General features: G+C 35.9%; 1 protein-coding gene across 5 annotated transcripts in view; it reads right to left on the bottom strand.

Moving 5' to 3' along the window:
* MKLN1 (muskelin 1) overlaps positions 1-13,938 on the bottom strand; it is a 337,870-nt gene that overhangs the window by 22,345 nt on the left and 301,587 nt on the right. For all 5 annotated transcript variants that reach the window (XM_059171881.1, XM_059171880.1, XM_059171879.1 and 2 more), the window contains 3 exons: positions 11,331-11,478; positions 6,463-6,577; positions 4,786-4,925 (listed from right to left, as the gene is read on the bottom strand). In XM_059171881.1, coding sequence (XP_059027864.1) covers positions 4,786-4,925; positions 6,463-6,577; positions 11,331-11,478 — 403 coding nt within the window. The remainder of the gene's footprint in view (positions 1-4,785; positions 4,926-6,462; positions 6,578-11,330; positions 11,479-13,938) is intronic.

The following is a 13,938-nucleotide window of genomic DNA, read 5'->3' as shown; positions in this document are numbered from 1 at the left end:
AAAATAAGAGGAATTAATCCTAATAAAAAGTTTTTCTTTTGTCTCTTTCTACCCTAAATTATTGGTAAGTGCATAAATTTGAATGTTATAGGGAAAAATAATAGTGGCACTTTATTTACTGTACTGTGTGGTACCATTAAGAACAAAGACTTGTTTCTTGGCATATAGTGTATTTCTATCTCTACAAATTTATATTTTAACTAAATAGAATATATAACTGTTTTCCATAAGAACAATAATGAAAATAAACAAGCCAACCCAGCAGCATAGGGTAGGGTCCCACAGAATGAAATACCAGGTGTCTAATTTAATGTGAAATTTAAATAAGAAAGGTAATTTTCATGCTCTATTCAACTGATATAAACCAACTTCTATCTATTCTGCCTGCAATGCAGAAATGTTCCTTAAACTCTTGAATTCATCTGAAGATTGGTAGGAAAAAAGGTCTGTGTCTTTTCAAATATCTACAGTGGGCCGGGGTACCTGGCTGGCTCAGTCAGTAGAGCATGTGACTCTTTGATCTTGGAGTTTTGAGTTTGAGCCCATACTGAGGGGTAGAGATTACTTAAGAATAAAATCTTCAGGGGTGCCTGGGTGGCTCAGTGGGTTAAAGCCTCTGCCTTCAGCTCAGGTCATGATCCTAGGGTCCTCTCTGCTTGGCAGGGAGCCTGCTTCCTCCTCCCTCTCTCTCTGCCTGCCTCTCTATTTATGATCTCTGTCTGTCAAATAAATAATAACATAAAATCTTAAAAAAAAATCTTTAAAAATAAATAAAAATAAAAATATATAAAATAAATAAATAAAATGGGCCTTTTGCTATCAGTTCAAATTAGTTGTAGACAGGAGTCTCAAGATGCTCTGACTGCTCTCCTCTCATACCCATATCCATCAAGAAATTCTGTTGGTGCAATCTTCAAAGTTTACCCAGAACCTTACTGGGCTTTCTTGGTCTCTTTCATGGAGTATCTCTTCTTCTGCCTTCCCTCAAATGGTGGTGGTCATCAAATAATGCCAACATCTCTCTATTCTTCTCATTCTAACCAAGCTCCTTTTCTTTACTGATCACTCACAAAAGTAATAATAACTGGCCCATGCCTTTCCTTCAAATATTAACACGTGGTCTCTAAAACCTGAAGTATATCAAACTGAGTTCATCCTTCTAACACACAAACCTGTTGTTTCTGAAGAATTTCCCATCTGAGTGAACACAGCCACAACCTCAAATTTACTCAGTTATTTTGGGAAAGCTGAGTGTGTTATTCCTCAATGTAAAAATGTAAAATTCCTCAATGTAAAAACTTTTAATGCTCTCCTTTTACTCAGAGTAAAGCCAGAGACCCTTCACCAACTGTCCCCTTCTTAGCTCTCTGACCTCATTTCCTACCACAATTACCTCACTTACTCTGCTTCTACCACACTGTTCTCCTCAATTGACTCCTCAAATAATCCAGGCATATTTTTAACCTCAGAGCCTTGTCTATTACCTACCTGGAACACTTTTCCTCTCAAATTTCTACATGATTCATTCCCTCATATTCTTTATTTTTTTAAAAAAACATTTATGTATTTATTTCAGAGAGGAAGCGAGAGGGCAAACATAAGAGGAAGTTGGGGGAAGGGCAGAGGGAGAGGGAGAATCTCAAGCTGACTGCACTGAGCATGGAGCCTGATGTGATCTCACGACCTTGATCTCACAACCCTGACATCATGACCTGAGTCGGTTACTTAACTGACTGAGCCACCGAGGTAACCCTCCTCCCTTGGGTTCTTTAGGTCACTACTCAGTTGTCACCTTTGCAGTGAGGTCTATCCTAATATTCTTGTTTAAAAAACACATACCCAGCTCCCTCACTTGCACAAAAATAGTTCTAAACCTCTTTTAGTTCTTTTTCATAGTACTTATTAACATATAAATTCCTTATTATGTTTACTGCTAGTCTTCCTTCAGAAGACAGAAACTCAAGAGATAGGAATTTTTGCTTATTTTCTTCTTTGACATATCCACAGAGCCTAGGATAATATTTAGTAACTACTCAGTAGGTGCTCAATAAATATTTCTTAAATGAATGAAGTTTCATTGCTGTTTATAAAAACCCGCAGGCAATTGCTCTGACCATTTTACACACGAGCACAGTGATCTCCAGAAAGATTAAGTTACAAGGCTTGAAGATCAATCCAAGGTGCAGGTCTGATACTTCTTCCAATATAAGACATTAGCTCTAAGAACTTAAGTCAAAAAGTAATCACAATTAGAAAAGAAGAATACTGTGTTCCATATTTTTATTCTACTGTTACTACTCTAATTGAAAATTCTCTATATAAATGGATAGGGTCTTTAACTATTCTTAAATTCTCCTTTCAAGGCTTTTCTGGTTTCAGTTCTGAGATGAGCTAGCCTATACTTCTTTTCCCATGGTAGAAAATTTCAAAAGCTACTTCTTTGCCCCATCATACACACTTGTTGCCTCTCAGCTTTGGTCACTGTTTTATGAACCATTCTCACCCCCACAAAATTTGCTAGAATCTTTCATCATATATTTAAAGATTTAAATGATTTGTTACTGACTACTGTCTTTTATTCTTTATCCACTGACATTCCTTACTTTATGCCTTTTACCAGCACAAGCCACTAACAATGTTTGTATTTAAAACTTAAAACATGCCATAATATATATTTCAGATTCTCACAAACTGTCATTTCACCTGCCCACTGATAAATTTTCAAAAGAGAAAAACTGTCAAAGGTAAAAAAAAAATTAATACTTCTCAGAATGGCATGATTATGAGAAAATGAATAATCCTACTTACTTCTGGAAGGAATGAAAGTCAACTTTCTGTAAGGCAAATGATAATTAACCAATTCTATCAATATCCTACAGAATTTTGATAGGGGTACATATGGAAGCATATAATAATATCACATTACTATTAATTTATAATAGAAAATACGCTGGAAATAAGCTATATATTTTACAAAAGTAAACGGGTAAATTACATAAAACAGAACACTATGCAGACATTAGAATTATAATTTGTATTTGTTAACATGGTAATAAGATGTTTGCAATATACCATTCATTGAAAGAAATAAAATTCAAAGCATTATGATCCCCATTTTTCAGTTAAGCAAAAATATATGTGTGCACATATAAAGGATATATACCAAAACAGGAAGCTGTTATTTCTCAATGACAGGATGATGAATGAGTCAATTATTTTGCAGGCTGAGAGGACTTATTATTTTATTTTTTTATTAACCACCCATTACTTTTTAAAATTAAAATCCAGAGGAAAGTGTTTATAAGTGAATTCAAATTCTTACATATAGCGCTAAAAAATCTCTAATCTCCAACGGGCTTTTGGTCAGGAAATTTTTCAAAAGAGGTCAATTTAATATCCAACTACCAGCTGCTGTATCTGAAGTAGAAAAAGAATAGTTTAATTTCCCTAAATTTGTTTCATCCTTTGAAAAACTAACTTTAACATTAAGTAAAATACAAAGGAATAAAATTTTATCAGTGTAAACCTTAGTTGAAGGTGCCTGAAGCTTAAATCTTATTAATAAAACAGAATTTATCTTTTGTCATCCAGTCAACAAGAGGATTCAGACCCTTTCTCCCGAATACAGAGATAGGAAATACACTAGTCACCGTAATGCCAAAGTAACAGAAATAACTAGCTTCCGTTATTATCTCTCAAGCACAACTTGTGAGAGTGGAGATATGAACAATAAGTAAACGGGGTATGATAAAGGAAAACAGTTTAATAATTTATACCACACAGAGGTTTTTATGTATTTATATTATATATAAAATATAATACATAAATATATACGACACATATAAACATGTATGTGTAAACACACAGACATCCACGAGCGCATGTGTAGTGATGATGGCGGTGGTGAAGTGATGAATGCTGGGGTCAAAATACTCAGGACCGTATCCTGGCTGTGTCGCTAATGGCTGAGTGACTCTAGGTGAATTATGTAACCCATTTAAAAATACCTCATTTCTTCTTTTATAAAATAGTGATAAGAACAGCACTTACTCAATTGCCTTACTGTAGAAATAATATGCAAGATCTAGCACAAAAATTGCAAAATAAATGGTAACTATTATCATCATTAAAGGCTAACCTTCTCCTTTCAAACCATAAATTTTTCTTAATGCCAAACATTACCAATAACTGAAAGGACAGATACGCTTTCCTATATTTTTCAGTAGCTCATCACCTGCTAGGGCTCAAAAGCAAACATGATCCAGGAAATATATATGAAAATGTTTGATTACATGATTTTGCAACTAAATGGCAAAGGTAATGATGTAAAACCAAAATCATATTTGAAGTTTTATTCTGAAACACCAGATTAGAAAGATATTTAGTCAACTATATCATCTCATTCACTGTTAAGAATGTTACCAACTGGCTAGGCATATGGCAATAATATAGAACTGATCTGCTTTGTACTCAGTAGGTCTTGTTACTGGAAGATAGGCTCATCACCTTCATATAAATTTCTTCCACTAACAGTCACAAAATTTTCTTGTTCTATATCTAGAAAATTTTAGCATCAGTGTGTATTTTCACTTTGCAGCTTCCTTTGAAACAGGAAAGCAAAAATAAGGAAAGTAACAGGGCATTTACAAGAGTCACGATCTTCATAGTATTTATACTGTTGTTTTAGTAAATTTCCAAAGACAAAGCCCCATCTCCAAAGTCGAGCTAACACCAACCAACAGCTAATAATGTTAAATAAAAGTTTTCAGTGAAGTATTTTTATACCTGTGTTTTCTTATCAGGTACTTGCAGTGCCTCAGTAAGTAATCTTTTGAAGGCCTACATAACTTCAGTGACCAGAAGTCATCTAATCTCATCTTTGGGGAGCAAGATTTTCCTGGATTCCCACCAAATAAATAATGAACCTAAAATAAACAAAACAAGCCACATTTTAAGATGCACACATACTGAGGAAACCGCACAAGTGAAAGTAAAATTTCTTCATTTTTTTTTAAATTTCTTCATTTTGACAGGAATGTGTAACAGTAATAATTAAAACATTATTGCATTTCTACCAAAGGCTTCTTTTGATGTTTCTCACTTCCATTTTACTTTAAAGTACTGTGGATACTTCCTTAAGCTGCATTTTAGATTAAAATGAGTTGTATTACCACAATTATACTGACAATGTAAGACATGAAACAAAAGCAATGATAGTAAGAAGCTAATCCACGATGCAGAGTTTACTTTAGGGAAACAAACAATGGGGATTATTAAGTAAACCAAGTGTTGGTCATAATAACAAACAAGATCTTTAATAAAACTCTGACACACATGTTGAATCACTGAAGGTCAACAGTAACTAGAAACTTTTTAAATTTTAGCATCTTAATTCTGCCTTAGGCTTACTGCCAAATATTAAGTGGTACATATAATTTGTGGCATAGCTTTTTATTTTTTTATTTTTTTTTAAACTTTTTTTTTTTTTTTAAGATTTTATTTATTTATTTGACAGGCAGAGATCACAATTAGGCCAAGAGGCAGGCAGAGAGAGAGAAGGAGGAAGCAGGCTCTCCGCTGAGCAGAGAGCCCGATGCGGGGCTCGATCCCAGAACCCTGGGATCATGACCTGAGCCGAAGGCAGAGGCTTTAACCCACTGAGCCACCCAGGTGCCCCGCATAGCTTTTTAAATATTACATAATACCCCAAAAAAGAAAAGAAAAAGGAATGCAATAATGATTTAATTGGTTTAATTTTAGTGATATTCTGCACTTAAACTGTTTTTGAAAACATGTATGTTCAAGACCATTAAACAATGGTGATATTTTTATCCTATAGATCAAAACTCATTTACCATTTAATCTGGGAGACTCTAAGAGAAATGACTTTTATTCAGTTCTATGGTATTGTTTACCTAAAGGTCTGAAATGATATGGAATTTAAATGATCACCTATCGCCTACACAGAAATACAAGCTTTGTCAGTAAGTTATTATATAATCTGAGCCCAATCACTAACCTATATGAAAAGTTTAAGGGAGACATAGTTTAAAGAAACCACCTTGAACATTTAGCGACACTAAAACTTGAGAATGCAGGACTGTTTTTGTGAGGCCAATGGAAAAGACACATCAATCATAGATAGGAAAAATAAAGATAAAAGACTTCTTACACAATAGGAAAAGCTAAAATCAGAAGTTACATATACTTTTTCCTATCACGAGACAAGGTATCCTAGTGATAAAAACTGTACATTTTTTAGTTGGATACTGATATTATAGAAACAACAGGTCATGCTACATAGGGAGAAAGGATATTCAATGTCTGCTACATATTCTATGAGTGTCTGCTATATCATAACTTTTTATTCAAATGTACTTAAAAATATGCAGAAACATGTATTTTGGGATTCTATCAGATTATAGGTCTTGGAAAGTTTACAAACTGATGTAGTGATGGTACCTTGTGTAACTCATCATATACAAGCTGATGGGCAAATCTTGGACATGGTTCTTCCTCCTGAAGACTTTTACTTGGATTATCCTTTGCAGCTTGATCATTCTTATAGACGCAAGACCTGCAAGACATGGCTTTTTAAGGCATTCTACCCTAAAAAATTAGCAGCATACATAATGTTAATACAACTTTAGCAAGCCAATTATGTCTATTTCCAACAAAAATTTTACAAATTTGGGGACGCCTGGGTGGCTCAGTTGGTTGAGCAGCTGCCTTCAGCTCGGGTCATCATCCCAGCATCATGGGATAGAGTCCCACATCGGGCTCCTTGCTCCGCAGGGAGCCTGCTTCTCCCTCTGACTCTGCCTGCCACTCTGCCTGTGCTCGCTCTCTCTCTGACAAGTAAATAAATAAAATCTTTAAAAAAAAATTTTTTTACAAATTTGTTCATATCAAATCTGAAAAGTCCTGGTCAAGCTCACACAATAGTATGAATCTGTTAAGAATGAAGGTTTTTTTGTTTGTTTGTTTGCTTTTTAATACTATTCATTTATTTGACAGACAGAGAGAGTAAACACAAGCAAGGGAGCAGCAGGCAGAGGGAGGAACAGGCTTTCCACTGAGCAAAAGGAGCCCAAAGTGGCACTCGATCCCAAGACCCTGGGACAATGACCTCAGTGGAAAGCAGACATCCAACCAACAGAGCCACCCAGGTGTCCCTAGAACGAATTTCTTACATTCTTTTAATGTCCATCCCAAACCTCACTTAAGAAGCTATTTTATGTTATGAAACATAACAGCACATGAGAAAGCTCAAACCAAAGTCTAAAAGACAAGATAATCTCATCTATTTATTCACAATACAAAAACTCACAGATTTCTTTCAGTTTTACTGCTTAAAATAGATGTCCTACTTAGGAAATAATAAATTCCTTAGTTGCTGCATGGAGGAAGTTCTCTCTGAAGCGCCTATTTTGTAAAATATCCACTTATGCAGTAATCACGGAAATGTCAGAGCTGGATTCTCTGGGCCATTGTTTTCCAAAGCAAAATGTGCAGTACTAGTTCTGTGAGATGCTCTGTGACAAAAAGGTCCTGGTTTGAAAACACTAAATAATGCCTGCCACCCTGCTCTACTGAAATCAGTTCATTTATCCAAACTAAGTCCACCTGGAGGGGAAGGGAAGGAAAAACAAAAGATAAAAACAGAGAGGGAAGCAAACCATAAGAGACTCTTAAATATAGAGAACAAACTGAGCCTTACTGGAGGAGAGGTGGGTTGGGGGGGATGAGCTAAATGGATGATGGGCATTAGGAGGGCACTTGTTAGGATGAGCACTAGGTATTATATGGAAGTGATGAATCACTAAATTCTACTCCTGAAGCCAATACTACACATATGTTAACTAATTTGAATTTAAATTAAACAAAACAAAATTAAGACTACCTGGGAACATTAAAAAAAAACATTGTTCTCAATTTTACACTCTGACTTGGTGGCAAAATCTAGACTACAATACAATTCTCTTGACTTCCAGATCAGGAATCATCCATTAACTGAAGAAATCAGAGGTAAAATCCATTCACAGAACATCACTGTATACATAGGCACCAAAATTGACTTTTCCCAACACAGGCATAGCTCTCAGATGTTGTGGGTTCAGTTCCAGACCACCACACTAAAGCAAATACTGTAATTAAGTCAGTCAAAGGAATTCTATTGTTTCCCAATGCATACAAAAGTTATGTTTATACAATAGTCTATTAAGTATGCAACAGCATTATGTTAAAAAAATGCATATAGCTTATTTAAAAAATAATTTATTGTTAAAAAATGCTAACCAACCTGATTTTTCAGCAAGTCACAGTCTTTTTGGTGGTGGAGGGGTTTACCTCAATGTTGATGGCTATTCACTCATCAGAGTGGTGGTTGCTGAAGGGTGGGGGAGCTGTGGCAATTTCTTAAACAGCTGACCATTGAACAACATGGGTTTGAACTACAGGGATCCACTATAATGCAGATTTTTTTACAGTATGGTGTGGTAAATGTATTTTCTCTCTCCTCATGATTTTCTTAACATTCTTTCCTCTATCTTACCTTATTGTAAGATTACAGTACATAATACATATAACATACAAAATACATATTAGTCAACTGTTTATGTTATTCACAAGGCTTCTGATCAACAGTAGGCTATTAGAAGTTGCGTGTTTTTTTTTTAAGATTTTATTTATTTATTTGACAGAGAGAGATCACAAGTAGACGGAGAGGCAGGCAGAGAGAGAGAGAGAGAGAGAGAGAGAAGCAGGCTCCTTGCTGAGCAGAGAGCCAGATGTGGAACTTGATCCCAGGACCCTGAGATCATGACCTGAGCTGAAGGCAGCGGCTTAACTCACTGAGCCACCCAGGCGCCCCAAGAAGTTGGGTTTTTAGGGAGTCAAATTATGCATGGATTTCCAACTGTATGATAGTTGGCACCTCTGAGTCCCGTGTTGTTCAAAGGTCAAGTGTAATGAAATTAGCTGCATCAACTGACTCCCTTTCATGAACTACTTCTCTCTAGCATAGGATGCTGTTTGACAACATTTTACCCATGAGTAAACTTCTTTCAAAATTGGAGTAAATCCTCTCAAACCCTGCCACTGCTTTATTCATTTTTTTAAATTTTCCTTTTCAGTGTTCCAAAATTCATTGTTTATGCACCACACCCAGTGCTCCATGCAATACATGCCCTCCATAATAACCACCAGGCTCACCCAACCCCCACCTTCCTCCCCTCTAAAACCCTCAGTTTGTTTCTCAGAGTCCACAGTCTATCATGGTTTGTCTCCCCCTCCGATTTCCCCCAACTCACTTCTCCTCTCCATCTCTCAATATCTTGTTATTCCTTATACTCCACAAGTAAGTGAAACCATATGATAACTGACTCTCTCTGCTGGACTTACTTCACTCAGCATAATCTCTTCCAGTCCCGGCTGCCACTGCTTTATTAACTAAGCTTATGCAATATTCTAAATCCCTTGTTGTCATTTCTACACTCTTCAGTCTCCACCAGGAGTGGCATCCTATTTCCATCCTATTTCCATCTCAAGAAACCATTTTATCAATGAGAGATTGCAGCAATGCAGTCACGACTTAAAGCTCCACTTCTAATTCTTATTCTCTTGCTTTCCATCACATCTGCAGTTACTTCTTCCACTGAAGTCTTGAACCTCTCAAAGTCATTGATGAGTGCTGGAATCAGCTTCTTCCAAATTCCTGTTCATGCTGGTATTTTTTACGTCTTCCCACAAATCTGAATGCTCTTCATGGCATCTAGAATGGTGAATCCTTTCCAGAAGATTTTCATTTTTCTTTGCCCAGATCCATCAGAGGAATTCATAATCTATGTTAGCCATAATCTTATGAAATGTATTTCTTAAATAAGAAGACTTCAAAGTTGAAACAACTCATTGATCCATAGGCTACAGAACGAATGCTGTGTTAGCAGGCATGAAAACAACATTAATCCCATTCTACATCTCCATTAGAGCTCTTGAACAACCAGGTGCATCCTCAATGAGCAGTAATACTTTGAAATAAATCTCTTTTTTTGAGAAGTGGGTCTCAACAGCAGGCTTAAAATATTCAGTAAACCATACTATAAACAGATGTGCTTTCTTCTAGGCTTTGTTGTTCCATTTACAGAGCACAGGCACCGTAGATTTATCATAATTTTTAAGGGTCCTAGTATTTTCAAAATGATAACTGAGCACTGTCTTCAACTTAAAGTTACCAACTGCATTAGCCCCTAACAAGATTGTTAGCCTGTCCCCTGAAGCCTTGAAGCACTGACTTGGCACTGACTTCTCCTCTCTAGCTATGGAAGTCCTCAATGGCATCCTATTCCAATAGGAGGCTATTTCATCTACAATGAAAATTTGATGTTTATCGTAGTCACCTTCATTAATAATCATAGTTAGATCTAATTTAACTTGTAGCTTCTACATCAGCACTTAGATGTTATCAAGATAGCTTCTTTCTTTAAACCTTAGGAACCAACCTCTGCTAGCTTCAAACTTCCCTTTTGCAGTTTCCTCACCCCTCTCAATCTTCACAAAATAGAAGAGTAAGGGCCTTGCTCTGGTGCAGGCTTTGGCTTAAGGGAATGTTGTGGCTGGTTTGATCTATCCAAAACACTAAAACTTTCTTCATATCAGCAATAAGGATGTTTTGCTTTAACATTCATGTGTTCACTGAAACAGCACTTCTAATTTCCCTCAAGAACTTTTCCCTTGCATTCACAACTTGGCACAAAAGGACTAGCTTTCTCCCTTTACTTGAACACTTAGAGGCCTTTGTAGGGTTATTAATTGGCCTAATTTCAATATGGTTATGTCTCAGGGAATAAGGAGGTCTAGGGAGAGGGAGAGAGATGAGGGAACAGCTGGCTGGTAGAATGGTCAGAACGCATATAATATTTATAAATTAAGCTCACCATGTCATATGGGCCCAGTTCATGATGCTCCCAAAACAATTACAACAATACCATCAAAGATCACTGATCACCATAATAAATATAATAACAATGAAAAGACTTTAAATACTTTGAGAATTATCAAAATGTGACATACTGACATAAAGTGAGCAAATTCTGCTGGAAAAATGGTGCTGACAGACACGCTCAACACAAAGTTGCTATAAACCTTCAACTTGTAAAAACTGAAACATGTACAAAGTGCAATAGAGCAAAGCACAATGAGGTATGCCTGTACTGACATTCAAATGTGTGACATCCCAAATTAACACAAGTCTTTCTATTTGTCTTTTGAAGAAACTAACATCCTCAAATAAATGTTACATTGGGATTGAGACACGGACCAAAGCTCCTTACCAACTATTCCTCACAATGTCATAAATCCAGAATGAATTTCTGACATTCTCCTCCCTCTTTTCCTTGTCTTTGCTGAGTCCAGATAAGACATGTATTTCATTCAGTTCTGGATCAATGGTTGCTCTCTGTGTGAATCCTGTCATTGGAACTATAAATTGAGAGAGAAAATAAGATGACAACATTCATGTTAAATAACAGAGTGGAACCACTATATAAAAGATATATCCAACAGACTACATAACTTTTGTATTACACAACAAATAATGGTTTATTATGTTCTCCCTGCTCTAGAATGTAAACTGTACAAGGGCAGAGGTAGTTTGGTTCACTATGTAGTTCCTGATGCCTGGCAAGTAGTTACTCAACTATTTGTTGAAAGAATAAATGAATGCTAACTACCAGAAGAGAGCTATAATGCAGGAAAGAGGTATGCAATGTAATCATTTTTATTGAGGGAACAAAGGTCAATGCTTTATTAACTGATTTTTTATCTCAGCTCTAACGTTAATAGCAGAGGTAAAACATTCAAATGTTGACTTGGAAAAATACAAATTTGACAGAAAATGAAACACATCTTTAATAAGGCTAGAGTCATTTAAAATATCCCTTTATGACACACAATGAAATGACATAATTTCCAAGTAAAAATAAGAATATTTTGGTGTATAATATGCCTTTTTGTTTTCCTGAATAGTTCAAACTGCCTAGAGATAATAATATTTTATTTTTCTAAGAAATCCACTAAATCCCCTAAATGAGTGATTGTCATTCTGCATTATCCAGTGATTTGCGAAACACTGACACAACAAATGTAAATTTTTCTCACCACTGTTATATGGAAATATTAGTTGAAATGTAATTTTGTGGATCATGATATAATTGCCATGAATCTAATACAATGTCATTGTTTCAACACTATATTTCTTTTATACATGAACAATCATCATATGCTCAAAATGCTAAATAATTATCAGACAAAGTAAAATATTTCAATCAATCCAGAATATTATGGCAGGAGATGCTAGCCACATTGATCTTCATTTGTCTTTATCTACTTTAGCAGGGTCAAATAATCCAGCATTTATTTTTTCCTAGTTTACCTAAATTAATGTGCCCTTTCACATTCCTATTCAATACATTTGTGGACTATTTTATTTTTTTATTATCTATTTTAAATTTCTTTTTTTAAGATTTTATTTATAATTTGAGAGAGGGAGAGGAAGGCTCCTTCTGGACCAGAGAGCCCAATGTTGGCCCAATTCCAAAACCCTGGGATCATGACCTGGGCTGAAAGCAGACACTCAACCAACTGAGCCACCCCGGTGCCCGTGTTGGTGGAGTGATTTATAGACTATCCAATGCATTCCACAATAAACATGCTAAAAATAATGCACACACATATAACACAAATATGTTTGTATTTATACACATATATGCACATCGATCTAATCTTAGTAATGATCTCAGCCCTCATGCCATGGTCTTTAGTGGTTATGTAAAGTCTGGTATTTTCCTAATGATGCTTTCTAAAGTTCCAAGGTTCTGCCCTCTGTTCCTCAGATAACCTTGGAAGAAAGATAAAACAGTAAAGAAATGAAATCACTTTTGTTAGTGGTAGAAGTAGAGGACATACATAACTGTACTGTATTTAAAATTTATTACATTTAAATTTTTCATTCCATTGCATCTTAATACTGAGCCTTTAAATTAAGAATTCTCGGGACGCCTGGGTGGCTCAGTCAGTTAAGTGGCTGCCTTTGGCTCAGGCCATGATCCCTTTGGCTCAGGTCCTGGGATGGAGTCCTGCATCCTTTCTCGGCAGGCAGCCTGCTTCTCCTTCTGCCTCTGCCTGCCACTCTGCTTGCCTGTGCTCTCTCCCTCTCTGACAAATAAATAAATAAAATCTTAAAAAAAAAAAAAAAAAAAAAGGAATTTCCTAAGACTAGTTGGCAAACTCTGTTTTGATCTGGCCTACCTAGGGTCAAAGCAGGCCTCCTCATATAATCATTTACATTTTCTCTGTGGCTGTTTTCAATCCTACGAAAGCAAGGTAACACTTGCAATACTGTATGTATGGCTCACAAAACTGAAAATATTTACACACATATAAAAAGTGTGCTGATCCCTGTTCTATAATCTTTTAAAAGTATCAGAAATGTATGACTTACTATAAACTAATGCAACAAGCCACTTAGCCTAAGTAAGGACTCACTACAGAAATGGAAATTTTGGAAACCAGCAGAGAGGGAAAGAAATTTTGAATTCTATAAAATGGAAGTGGAGTCATCAAAGAGAGGGATGCAAAGGAGTACTGGCCAGGGGGTGGTGGTGGTGGTGGAAGCATGTGAGAATGTGGAAGAATGCCAAAACCCAATTTTACATGCTTCTCTTTCTGGACTGTCACATTTTGTCCAGAAGCAGCTTGGGGGCAGTAGAGAAAAATGAGAAGGATTACTTCTCAAAAATAGAAGCAGTGGCAGGTTTACAATACTCAGGGACATCATGCTTATAAAATCTATACCATAAGGTATTATAAAACATTACTTTGATTACAAAGCATACTAGGAACCACATATTTCCCATTTCTTTGATCTTCCGTATCTCATGC

Source organism: Mustela lutreola, chromosome 4, assembly GCF_030435805.1.
Source record: "Mustela lutreola isolate mMusLut2 chromosome 4, mMusLut2.pri, whole genome shotgun sequence".
In the NCBI taxonomy this organism is placed as follows: Eukaryota; Metazoa; Chordata; class Mammalia; order Carnivora; family Mustelidae; genus Mustela; species Mustela lutreola.
Note: the sequence above shows the minus strand (reverse complement) of the source record. Positions and strands in the feature narration are given on the sequence as shown.